Genomic DNA, 13756 nt, shown 5'->3' on the forward strand with positions numbered 1-13756 from the left:
AAGGGATATGTAGGGAATGTGCATTAGACGGATAGACATTATAACTAGGGATATATAGGGAAGGTCCATTAGACGGATATGGACATTATATAACTAGGGATATGTAGGGAAGGTCCATTACACGGATAGACATTATAACTAGGGATATGTAGGGAAGGTCCATTGCACGGATAGACATTATAACTAGGGATATGAAGGGAATGTCCATTACACGGATAGTCATTATAACTAGGGATATATAGGGAAGGTCCATTAGATGGATAGACATTATAACTAGGGATATGTAGGGAATATCAAATATTGGTATAATGATAAAAGAAATACATGGACCTAATTAGTCAGCTAAACCTGCCTATATTATTAGGCATTTTATTTTTTTCCTAATAAATAGTCTATATATTAGGGGAAAAAAGCCTAATAATATAGATCTAGGCAGGTTTAGTGGACTATATTTATAGTACCTAATATCATGACAAATGAAAATAAAATGATGGTAGACGGGAGTATAAAACCATATAATATAATGAAAACTCTTCTTTATAGCTGCAAAAACATGTACAAAAAAGGATTATTTACACTTAGAAACTCTTCACAAAACTTCTGCATATTAGATTTAACACAGTAATCAGGAACTTGTAGTCGATAAATTGCCGTTTTCAGTCGATAGCAGATATGTCATTAGACAGATGAGATTTCCAGCGATCGGATGTTTTGAATGTTCCAGCATCGCGCATGCAAATAGGGATTGTTTACACGCGCCTAAAGATAATAATATGAAATAGTGACTAGGTCGTTTCTATATATTTATAGTTTGCACTGACATGGACTCAAAGATCATGCTTTCTAGTATTATCATTATCAGTGCATAATGATAGTACAACACGTGCGGCGATTCTATTGTTACGGAAATAGTCGCTGGCATAGCAACATGGGGTCATGACCCCACTTTTGGTGGGAACATATTATAAGACTCTTTCATATGTGGATATGAAGGATAGGGATATTCTACCCGAGGGTCACAAAATGTAGTAAAACCCGAGGCTTGCCGAGGGTTTTGCAACATTTTGTGATCCCGAGGGTAGAATATCCCTATCCTTCATATCCACTTATGAAAGAGTATTTTTCTTTCATACCACGACGTTTTACTGCAATTTTACAACTATAATATCCCGCCATTTTGAAATAAATTCGAAGAAATCCACGACTGGAAGTCAATTTCCATACATGAAAAATTACGTGATATTTTCAACACAAATTCCGTTGCTTGCATCTTTTATAGTAAAACCAGTCAATTTTGTGAAAAAAATGTTAAAATTTTGCGGAGGAAATAGAGATTTTGTTGACGCCGTGACGTCACGAGGCTTTATTGCATGGGTAGCCATGCAATACAGCCTCAGGCGACATGAGTGTATTGCCCTAGACCAGTCAGTATTACACCCGTAGGTATGAAAGAAAAATGACTCGATTCCAATCACCTGTTCAATCGAATTCGTTGACGATGACGGGAGAGAACAAAATATGGGTATTTTGATTAAAAAAATATTCAAATGTCACGAGAATAGATAATATTCATTTACGTGAAAAACTGTAAATGTAAGGAATAGATTTCTATTTTGATGGGGTTATGAGGTTATAATGATAATGGAGCCCGTGTAAAGGTTACATAATTTACACGTGCTCCATTATCATTATACCCTCATTACCTCAACAAAATAAAAGTTTATTCCTTAATTATTTTCAGTTTTTCTCCATCTTGAACAAAATGGGTATAAAAACTTTTAAACTTTGTTATTAACACAAAGAACACAACATTTACAATTATTTTTCTTTCTATAATTCTTTTTATCTTTTATTACATGAATTTTAAATGATTTAGTCCCTTTAAGCACTGCTGACACTGTTTGCAAACCTTTAGAAATTCTCTTTAATCTATCCCTATCGTCTTGTGTTTTCCGAGATATGTGGAAACTTGCTAAAGTAATGCCACTTTTTAAAAAGGGAGATCAACACTCCATTTCTCTCTATCGACCTATATCTCTTCTTTCAACTTTTGGAAAAGTATTTGAAAGGGTAGTTTATAAGCATATTTATAATTATTTCCTTGAAAATTCGTTATTTTTCCAGTTCCAATCGGTTCTATGCAAGGACATTCAACAGTATTTCAATTGATAAATCTGGAAGAAAAAAAACATACACTTGTATGTTTTTTTATGATATCTCAAAAGCTTTTGACCGGATATGGCACAAAAGTCTACTTATAAAATTACAATCATATGGTATTTCAGGAAATATTATTATGGTTAGAAAATTATCTTAGTAATCGACAACAAAAAGTATTTATTAATAATTCATTTTCAGTAATCGCATTATGGCTGGAGTCCCTCAAGGCTCAATACTTGGTCCACTTCTTTTTGTTATTGCTGATGAGCTTGAATCTTCTTTTAGCGGACGATACAGCTCTATCAAAATCATCATCATCATGCAGAGATATTGAATATGCACTTTACAGCGATCTAGAAAAGATAAATAGGTGGGCAAAAAATGGCTTGTATCTTTTAATCCCAATAAGACTGAAGTGCTCTTCATTTTAAACTTGAATGACATTGATGCAGATTTAGATTTGATTTTTGATGATAACTTTCTAAATTTTTAGTCAATTCCATAGACACAAATGCCAATTTCAATGAAAGCTATAAATCTGTTATGTAGAAAACAAATGGATTGCGTAAACTTAAATATATGCTAAATCGTGATACCCTTTTACACCTTTAGAAGTCATTTATACTACCCATTTTAGAATATGCTTGTCTAATGGAAGTAGCTAGAATAATAACGAGTTTGCCATCATTTGCAAAAAAAAAAAAAAAAAAAAAATTATAGTGAATCAGGTTTAGAATTATTAAGTACAAGTGATAGGAGAGCAAGAAGAAAACATAAATTATTACATAAGATGAAAACTCATGATACTCCTAATTTTCTTCCGAATCTATTACCTCCCACAGTTGGTGAAAATAATCAATATACTCTAAGAAATAATATCGACTTTTGTAATTCAAACTATCGACTATCCTCCACTCTCAAGTCTTTCTTACCTTCTACTTTAAGAGACTGGAATAATTTAGATAATGATATTAAATCATTAGGTACCCATTTCTCCTTTTAAGATTGCTCTTTCCCAGCGACCAATTTATTTTAACTATGGTGACAGAAAATTAAATATTTTTCACACCAGATTGTGGCAAAAATGAAGTAATCTAAATGACGATCTTTTCCGTTCAAATTTAGTTGAAAATTCTCGTTGTACAAACTGTGGAAATCATTGTGAAAATGCTTATTATATTTCTTAGAATGTCCAAATTACATGTACTTAGCTGCCCTTACAAAGTTAATTAGCGAAATTAATGAGCAAACCTCTGGAAATACACCTTACTTTGCTGCTTTAGGTGATGAAAAATTGGCTTTTGAGGTAAATTGTAAAAACATACATATAAGCTTTAAACATAAAAAAAGCTTTTACTACACAATTATTATTAGATTTATTTAAAGTAGTATTATTTGAATTGTTTAATCCGTATAAGATATCTAAGTTATCATGTATAATATGTTAATTGTGTTATAATGTTAGGAGATGGCTGTTAAAGTTGGAATAACTTGTGCCTGATCCTTTTGACCAGTGCAATATATTTGCTGATTTTGCCATTGTGATAGAAATGTACGGTGAGATTTTTTTAAGTGACACAATGAAGTTGATGTACCTTAACCAAAGCACAGGGAATGAGTTAATAAGAGGATATCATCTTTTCAAAAATCTAGATATTAAGGTTCTGACGATGTTACTAATGTACATTATATACGCACTGATCATTATTTTAGTATATATTTTAAGTGATCTTTTCCACATGTCTTGTTTTCTCTTTGTCCGCACTAAAGTTTGGACATAATGTCGATTTATATTAAAATTTTAGATAAAATATGAAACAGTCGGAAGGATGCATCTCCTAATTAGCACGGTGGTCGGGTAGACTAACTGCCAATACAGATAATGCACATTTACATGTACGCACATTTGCACATGAAGTTGACAATTCAAATTTAATTGGGATTTAAAAAAAAATAATCTAGTAAGAAATGAATGATAAATATGGTCACGATTAATCAAATTTACCGAAAAGACCCTCGTGTGGATATAGCGTCGACCTAAAAATGGCCGATGTTTTGTTTGATAATACAATCAAACCTATTCATATGACTACCTATGTATAACGAACACCTGACTATAACAATCGATTTGCAAAAAGGCCATCTTTATTGTCTCACAAAATGTATACATTGTATGTGTCTAACGATCGATGCGTTTGGAACGGCAGTCACTAGTGTCTGTGATGTTTTTTTAACGGAAATACATTGAATTCAATTTAGCCTAACTACAGTATATATCTAAAACATTTCTTATTAAAAGCAAACATTTACCTTACATATACATTGTAAGCCTATGTATATGTTTGCTTAATAATGTACATGTACACCTGTATACATGTAGAATATAATTAACGAGTGAAAATACCTCTCACTTCTTGTCATATTTCCATCAAATGCTCTAAAGCTTCATAGAACTATGCTGTTTTACTTGCCAATGTAGATACGCTGTAAATGTATCGGCTATCACACTGAATCAGGCTATTTATAACCGATAAACTACATATATACATGTATATCCATTAGCCGGATGAGATTTTCAGTAATCCTGATTTCGCAGTCAAAGATGCATGCGGCTATTTCCGTTATAAACAGCCAATCCCGACGGATACAGTTTCGGGTTACGTTTTGCGATATTTTAACGTTGATAAACATTTCCAATATTTCAAATAACAAGTTGTAATTTTGAAAACTTTCAAATTCAGGTATAAGAACGTTTGTAGGAAGTAAAAAACCTTAATAAATCTATGGAAATGTAATGATTTATGGACCGAGCCAGGTTGTCTTTCTGTGGTCTGCTACCTTATAATGGTGTCCTCCTTTATGATATAATGTGCTGCGCATGTCACAACGACGGAAGTCGAAAAAACGAAAAAGCGAAAATCCAATGTTTGCTTTTCCGCTTTTTCGCGTTTTTCCAAACACGAAAAAGCGAAAAAGCCGCAAAAAATCCACGAAAAAGCGACAGAATGGATTTTCGCTTTTTCGTTTTTCTTTTTTTTTCGCTTTTTCGCTTTTTCGCGTTGGGAAAATGCGAAAAAGCGAAAAACCGATGTTTGCTTTTTCGCTTTTTCGCGTTTTTCTAACACTAACACAAAAAAGCGAAAAAAGCCAAAAAATACCACGAAAAAGCGACGGAATGGATTTTCGCTTTTTCGCTTTATCGTTTTTCGTTTTTTTGGCTTTTTCGCTTTTTCGCTTTGCATTTTTTCGCTTTTACGCTTTTTCGCGTTGGAAAAAGTGCGAAAAAGCGAAAATATAAAATAGGATTTTCGCTTTTTCGCGTTTTTTCCAACGCGAAAAAGCGAAAAAGCGAAAAAGCGAAAATGGCACAAATCAGCCACCATAGAACTATGAAACTACCAAATAACTGACAACAAAATTGATTAAATTTGAGTTCTAGACATAGTTTATACCACTTCCCCACTTTTTACAGCAGACCTTTGAGCGAAAAGAGGAAAACTTAAGTCATCGCAAGGGGCAATATTTACCGTAATACTTGATTTCAGGTATTTTCTCAACTTTATGGCTGTACCAAATTCCTCCTAGCTATGGTCATGTGTAAATATCACCATTTAAAGGGACAAATCGCTCAGGCTAATTCTTTTACATAACCAAGAAGCAAAATATGGCATAAATGTATTGTTCTAAATTTCTTATGAAACATATATCATAAAATATTGACAAATTCCACGTCATTGTTTAGTATTTCAATTAATATCGTTGAAATATCAAATCTTTGATCAATACGATTAAGTAGGTACAATATGGCCGCTGTACCCATGCATGAGCCAAAGTCACGCACGTTAAGCAAATAAACTACATAACCACTGAGAAGGTGATGAAATGGTTTTTAGGCAAGACAATTCACCTAATAAGGTAAACACACTACTGTCAGAGCGATTTGAGCAGTTCTAGACAAAAGTTGCATTACTCTACGAGCAAGGGACAGGGTTCGGCATACAAGAAGTTCGACCACAATGTGTAATGATAGCGAGCGAATTTGAACATCTACACACATGTCACAACCATGGGCTTTTCAGGCATATCACAGTAAAACCGAATAATCTAATTTCCATTAGAACTGTTTTTTTCCGAAATATGTACAAATTTTAATGTTCTCTTAGACTGAATTGTCCCTTTAAATATTTCATGATGATCAAGAATACTTATAGCAACAACTGAAGGAAAATTTCCAAAATGAATTAAAACGAAAGCATTATTATAAAAAAGTGTGCCATTTTGAGTAGCGTGCAAATTTAGGTAACATGACGTTACAGCTCATTGTAGCTGAGCGTTATTGCTCATTGTAGTTGAATATCTTCTATTCATATCACTAATTCTATTACCAACAAAGTGAAGGGATGATTGATTAGCATTAAATTAGGTCAACGGTAACCCTGGCTACAAACAAATTGTGAAATATGGTATAAAATATAAACTTATTTTTTTCTTTTACTATTCTGGTGTCTTATAGATAAGTTTGATACTCGCTAATTTAACCATTACTTTACAAGACCATTACAAGAATTCAAAGTAAAATCCAAAAATTTAAATTCACGTGTAATTTGCGAAATATTTTCATGACAGTGGATGGTTTTACGTGATAACCTTTCAGCAATAGGCTCTGGTTAAATAGTTAAACAGTAGTAGGTAATGGGATTTGACGGTAATGCACATGCGAAGGTAATTAACATAAAAAAACAAGGAATATCACAGGTGTCTGGGCCAAAGTATAATTACATCTTACCACGAGTTTTGAATTGTTGAGATTAAAAGTTCTGGTGACGTCATATATATCTGGGTATCGTGGATAGTCCTCTGTCATCTCCTCATAACTAAGCTTGTCTTCGCTTCTACTCTGTAAAAGATATATCAATAATATATTATCGAAATTTTACTATATCTTAAATAGCAAAGAAACAGTTGCAGCATTTCAATTGCTCTTAAAAGTATGCTGTATTTAAGTTAGATAACACGTAGGAGGCGGTGTTCGCGTTGCCAATTTGTGAAAATAAGAAACGATATTAAATTAAATTATTAGATTAAACGATACTCTAATTCATGATATTTATTGCCAAAATTTTGTATAGCATTACCAATTGTCTGTATTTTCAAAATCTATTGCAAACTAACCAGGTAAATAAGGGTGTCCAATAAAGTACAAAATGTATATTATATTTGAAAATGCTATAACTGTTGACGGAAAAGATGTTTTGTAATATGAAGGCATGTGATGTATCGGTATGGATGACCGAGTTGTAATAAAGAGAGAGAGAGATGTAAGTTTGTTTAAAATCAAAAGAATTTCATATGGAAACTGGTGTGAAAGCCTTCTACGAAAGGGAAAAATGTTGTTATTTACGTAAATTATAGAATAAATAAATATAGGAAAAATTAAATGTACATGTAATCTAAACATTCGGCTTACGGAATAAGGAATATATTGGTTGTTGTACGAAACATTGACGTAATAATGGTGTCATCGCTTTTACAAAGACGATATATCAAGGAACTATAAAATCCTCCATTTTTTTCAAGGCATATCTATGATTGCCAACAAATGCATTAGTTCTCAGGATTCTTTTTGTGCGAGTATTACCAAAGTGACATTGTGAAATCACCAACACCTGAAAACAAATTAATAAATTAAAATTTGGAAATGAAAAATTTCGATACTGGAACTCTTAATTTGCTCAAAGGATGATATCATTTTGACCACATTATGCCAAAAGTCTTTTTTAAAAATTGTTACGTATTTTTGTCAGTTGTTTTATTGAAAGTATGCAATCTTAAATCTTGGTAGTTTATTTTTCAATATTGCCCAATATATTGCATCGGTCATCCTGCATGCTATATCAATTTAATGTGTTATGTAGATATATGTTTAATTTAACGATTTATCACAATTAACGATGAAAGCAGAAGAATTATTTCACATGCTACTTCACATAATGGTACACTACGTTTTTTAATGTTTATCATGTGACTTTTCAATGCCAAGCAAATATTTTCATATATACGGATTACATCTGTATATTCCATTTTAAAATGCATTAAGGTATCGCTGTGTCCATTGATATGTACACGTTCACAAAAGAATTCGAATGAATGTCTGATTAGACAATGTAGGACATGCTATTTCTCCGACTACAGACATCAGACAATGTTGGTTTTACCAGTCTATGCCAACATCCCACACAATCACAGCTCTAACGCAATCAGCGCCGTGTGAACACCTTGTCATTTCTTCGCTCTCAAGATGAAATTTCTTATAATTTGACTTGGATTTGTATTCATTAAGAAGCCAACTTTGTCGAGAACATCTTTTGTCTTAATCAAGACTCTGCGTAGTCCCAGATAACCCAAAAGTGTCGTTTCTTAATTATCATTTACTAAGGGAATGAACGTAGCATCTTTCTGACTTCCAAACGAAAGATGATTTCGATTAGGTTTCTTAAGCACTTGACTATATATAGTGGGTTTTTTCAATGTAAATGCAGTGGCATAGGAATATAAAACGTGATAAGGGGGCAAAGGTCCTCAAGATTTCCTCCACTCCCCCCACTCCCCCCTTCAATCTTGACATTTTCGATTTGTCTTCAAGTTGCAAGCACACCCCTCCCCCCTACCCCCCTCACCCACCCCCATGGCAAGCCAAGTTACTTTTTATTTTCTATTAATTCGATATCGGAATTAAAATTTCGGATATCTGAACTGAAATTTCCGATACAGGAATTAAATTTCTTATATTTAATTTCCGATATCGGAAATTCTAATTCCGATATCGGAAATTCTAATTCCGTTATCGGAAATTCTGTTTTGTTTTTTTTGTTATCAGTAATAAGAAAACACTATTCCATATCATAAATTCTAATTCTGATATGGAAAATTATATTTCCGATATCAGAAATTCTATTCTCGATATCGGAAAATCTTAGTAATACCTGATAACAGAAATTGAATTTCCGATACCAGAATTTCAATTTCCGATATCAGAAAATCTCTCTCATTCTGCTGTAATAACTGCTCCCTGGTAGCTGATACGCAAAATTTCACTTCGCAATTGCGTGAACAGGAAGAACAAGAACATGGCTGAACTTGAAGTTCTAAGAAATGTTGGTAGGGGCAGTGCGCGAACTGTCTGATTACGTTCGAAATAACGACGTAACATCTATACCATCCAGCCAGATTGAAGTATTAGTAGCTTGGCTTGCCATACCCCCTCCCCCTTTGATTAATATGGCTTTTAAATTTCAGTGCTCGTTATCCGAAATTATTGAAAAATATAAAAATTAATGGTTTTGAGAAAATCTATTTGTTGGTGTATGAATCTGAAAGACGCTATTGAGAATTGCTGAGATGAGATTTACGATTTATTTTTATGATTTTAATGCGTTCTTAAAGTGGTAATTTTTCGAAAAAATAACACTGAAAACGGATTAATTCATATTGCATTTATGAAACACTAAGCTTCTTTCTGCTGTTGCCGTTATTGGTGGCATGGTTGCTAAGATCTGAAGGATCTTGTGTATATTAGGATATAATTCCTTGTAGGTCACCTACTGTCTTGTTCCTGTAGGGTTTTCGGCTTTAAATTTTTTTTAGACATATTAGAATTATATTTATATATAAATAGATTAGTCCAAGTAAGTGTTAAGTTACAGTTGCATTACTGAGTTTTGCTTCTTTCTATTCCTTGTTTTCATGTTTGACGTCATCACGCCATTTATCGGAGTTTAAAAGATGTAAATCTCATACACGTTTCTATTAAGGTTAGTTGTGCGAGGCAGATATCAATAAAACAACTAACACGACAATTTTCATATCAATACAATGACACAATAGCAAGAGTTAGTTCATAAGATAAAAACCAGGTATTGTTAAAAGAACAAATATAGTTAAAACTATAACTGTAATATCGGATACTACCTATTTGAGATTAAGACAACCCAATGACATTGATGCAAGCTACAGGGATTTGAGAATTAGTCACAGATTATGTAATCATGGACCCACCAAAGTGGCTTAACACCATCTTCAGACGTTTTAAAGGTCTAGATTAAAAACGGTAACAATTATACTCTACATACATGGTACTACATACTTGGAGGGTGGCAAGCTATTAGACTCGAAATTTCTAAGCCGCCAACCTTAAGCGGCAATAAAAACTCATTTCTAGCACATCTTCATAAAAACGAATACTACCGTTGAAAAGAGCAATAATTTTCCTTTCAAAATCATCCGACACATCTATACAAAGTGCCGGCACTAAGACGATTTAAGCCCCATTTGCACCAACATAACCCTAAATTTCGCAAAGTCGCCTAATTAAAATGCACAGGGTCGGACCTGCTAAAATAGGCATGAGCGAGGCCTCTGGTGCCATCTCATTGGCTGGTTATAAAAAAGGCTCTCTTCTACTGTTTGAATGCTAACAGCGAAATCTATATATGGATGTAAAAAATCCATTTTGCTCTGGTGTGTAGTTGACGCTAGAGATAAACTACGATATGCAACTGTAGGAATTATAAATAATTACTTGGTGACAATTAGCGATAGATGTAACTTTGTCCGTCATATCATATGTGTTGAATAACTAGCGATGTCTGAACTTTCTCAGCAGTACGAAAAGCTATTCTGATAACTATTCCTTTTGCGACCAGAAAAGAGAGACTGTTTTATAGCCAGCCAATGAGATTGCAGCAGGGGCCTCGCTTATGCATATAATAGTAGGATCCGACACTATGCATTTTATTTAGGCGATTTTTATGGCGATAAATAGACATACAGATCAGGTGATGTCGTGATATCGCTGACGTCGTTACGGGGGAGTTGGTGGGTGTTACAGCCAGATAGCAATAAACAGTATACAGCTGTCTATCTAGGTTCCAAAGTACGCACCAAATAACAATTATGCTTTTCATATTATTTTTAAATATCTGTCAACGACACATATGCTTGAATCTTGATCGAGTCTTGTTTTCATTTTTGTTTGAAACCAATTTTGAGTAATAACTAATGCGGTTAAGGTCCGACATGTATTTTTGTAAATGACAAAAGTTGTGAAGTAAAAAAGTGCATGATAACATTTTTCATTGGAAATAATAGAAATGCTACCAGGGAGTAATTTATCATTGGCTTTATATCATTTGGTACTTATTCACACAAGATGTTGTTGGACATACATTCATTTCACACCAGTTATATTTTTGAAAGTTTTAAAAGCTTAACCTAGCATCTTCTGTAACACGGCACTCTAATGTATGGCACGATGTCGTCTACTTTTTGTCACAATCATCAAAACATCGTGTTCAAGTTAAGACAAGGTCTGTTAAATCTACACGTTCATCAGAACTTCATTAAATTACAAATTAAAGGAAACGTTTAAGATAAGTTTATGGTAAGACATAATACTGGGTAATAGTATGTCGCGACGATTTTATACCAGGGACGGATTTCGACACCCCGACAAGTCCGCTTCAACAACAGTTTGTAGATAAAGTTGCGAGCAGAGCGCTACAGTATGACTCCATTCGGGTGAAAGTTCGTCAAGTGACTCCATTCGGGTGAAAGTTCGTCAAGTGAATCAGTCGAAATTGTGAGTTTATGCCACATGTGGTATAAACATATTATTAATGAACAGCCGTGGTGATTAACTGATGGTCTAGGACTTTAATAACACCCATCTATTGTGATGAAAATTATTTACAAGGGAGAGGGAATATTTTATTACATAATCCACCTAATATCCAGCAACGTCGCCTATGTATTAATACATGTGATTATGTCATTAGTATCATATGTCCTGATGCTATATGATGGACTGGACGGACAGGAAATTCAATATCACGTCATGGCAAAAACAATGGCGTGACATCAAGATACAAAGACGAACGAATTTGAGGACGGTGCTTCGAAATGAGAGACCAAACTGCTTGGTTTGTTGTATGTCTGGTATTCAATGAGGTTAGCAGGAATTTCTCTTCGCCGCCATGGCTATTTCAGGCCGTGTACTCAAACACTATTGTCATTTAGTCAGTGAGGTACGGTGTAGCACTCTGAATTAAACGAGGTAGGTGGTCAATATTTGTCTAAAAATATCAGACAACTTTTAAAAAAGACATTCATACTGATTTAGTAGCAAAACTTCATATAATACACTGAAAGGTGGCGGGATATAAACGCGGCAAGTAGAGCCTTGATAATGGCCTCGTACTGGAAGGTGCAACTACCAAAAATTACATTGGTTGTAAATGATAGGCGCGTTACAGCAAGGCATATAGCCAGTATTAAAACATAGTTGTGATGTCATCTATTGTTGTCTCTGTACTTTACTCCCGAATTGTCGGACAATTACCTGTAACTGTCCTATGTGTTGCATTTTGCTGTCTTATAAGTGACCCTAATATAAGACAGTCACTTATAAGGCACTAAAAGGTAGCATTTGGGAGAGTTACACAATAGGGTGAGTATATGTCTCCAGGCATAATCCCATAATTACGTTAACAGACAACACACAACCTGCCGGATTATTCCATTATTTTTTAATCCAAATTACGAAAATATCCCGCACAATAAATATGATTTTTTATCTCCTATTGATGCGGAATTAAATACATTCACAGAATTTCTGTATATATCCCAGATCGAGTATTCTTCCTTAATATGAATTCACCATTTTACTTATCTACATCATTAAGTCTAATTTCCGCTTGTTGAAACCTTGTTGTTTTTGTACACCACTTTTGATTTTAAATTTCAAAATCATCTGCACTGCAGTTTTACACTTATTTTGATATTGTTTCAACAATATTTCAGAATTTCACCTAAATCCCATTGGCTTGTTGAATGAAATTGTACATGGTATAAATAAATCCAAGATTGTCCCTAGAGAGGTCGAAGTTTTAAATCCTTTGCATTCAATGAAAGCTGTGGGGCACTGGCTGTTTTGAACTTGCATGTAACTCACTGCTATATGTTACCTTTTTATTAAGACACTTTCAAACAAACGCCTTCATTGTACTTTAGTTTCATATGTCATTTCTTTACCACATCAGATATTGGAAAGGAATGTCCTTTTAGTAATAAAAGTCACTAAAGCCACCTTATTATATCGCTTAAATTGAGAACGTAATATCCCTCCATCACTGTTGGTGGACATGGTGAAAATGAATTTACAGATAGTTGTCCAACCCAAAAGCATGCTTCATGCATTCCGTTTACGAATGCTATTCATCACATATAACACAGGCAAAGTGATTATATGATGCCATTGTCTATATTGGATATTTCATGGTTGAATACACATTGGTAGAGTTACCTGAGCTCATAGACAAAGGCACAAAACTGGCTTATATTAAAAAGAAAAGTGTACTTAATTAACACAAAGACTTGCTATGTTTTAAGTTAGAGATAAGCCTCAAACTGTACAATATGTAGGAGAGAGAACATATCTCGGCCATGATGGGCCTAGATACAGTTCTCTCTCCCACATATTGTACAGTTTTTGGCTTATCTCCATAGCATCTATCCCAAGAGATAGTGCATACGTGCTGAC

The 13756-nt window shown here is 33.9% G+C and overlaps 1 protein-coding gene across 1 annotated transcript in view; it reads right to left on the bottom strand.

The window, feature by feature from the left end:
* The window catches only part of LOC138323097 (H(+)/Cl(-) exchange transporter 6-like), a 109483-nt gene that overhangs the window by 15588 nt on the left and 80139 nt on the right, over positions 1 to 13756 (bottom strand). Inside the window, exon 22 of the mRNA XM_069267447.1 lies at positions 6947 to 7057. Within this exon, the coding sequence (XP_069123548.1) occupies positions 6947 to 7057 (111 nt within the window). The remainder of the gene's footprint in view (positions 1 to 6946; positions 7058 to 13756) is intronic.

Source organism: Argopecten irradians, chromosome 1 (genome assembly GCF_041381155.1).
Source record: "Argopecten irradians isolate NY chromosome 1, Ai_NY, whole genome shotgun sequence".
Taxonomy (NCBI): Eukaryota; Metazoa; Mollusca; class Bivalvia; order Pectinida; family Pectinidae; genus Argopecten; species Argopecten irradians.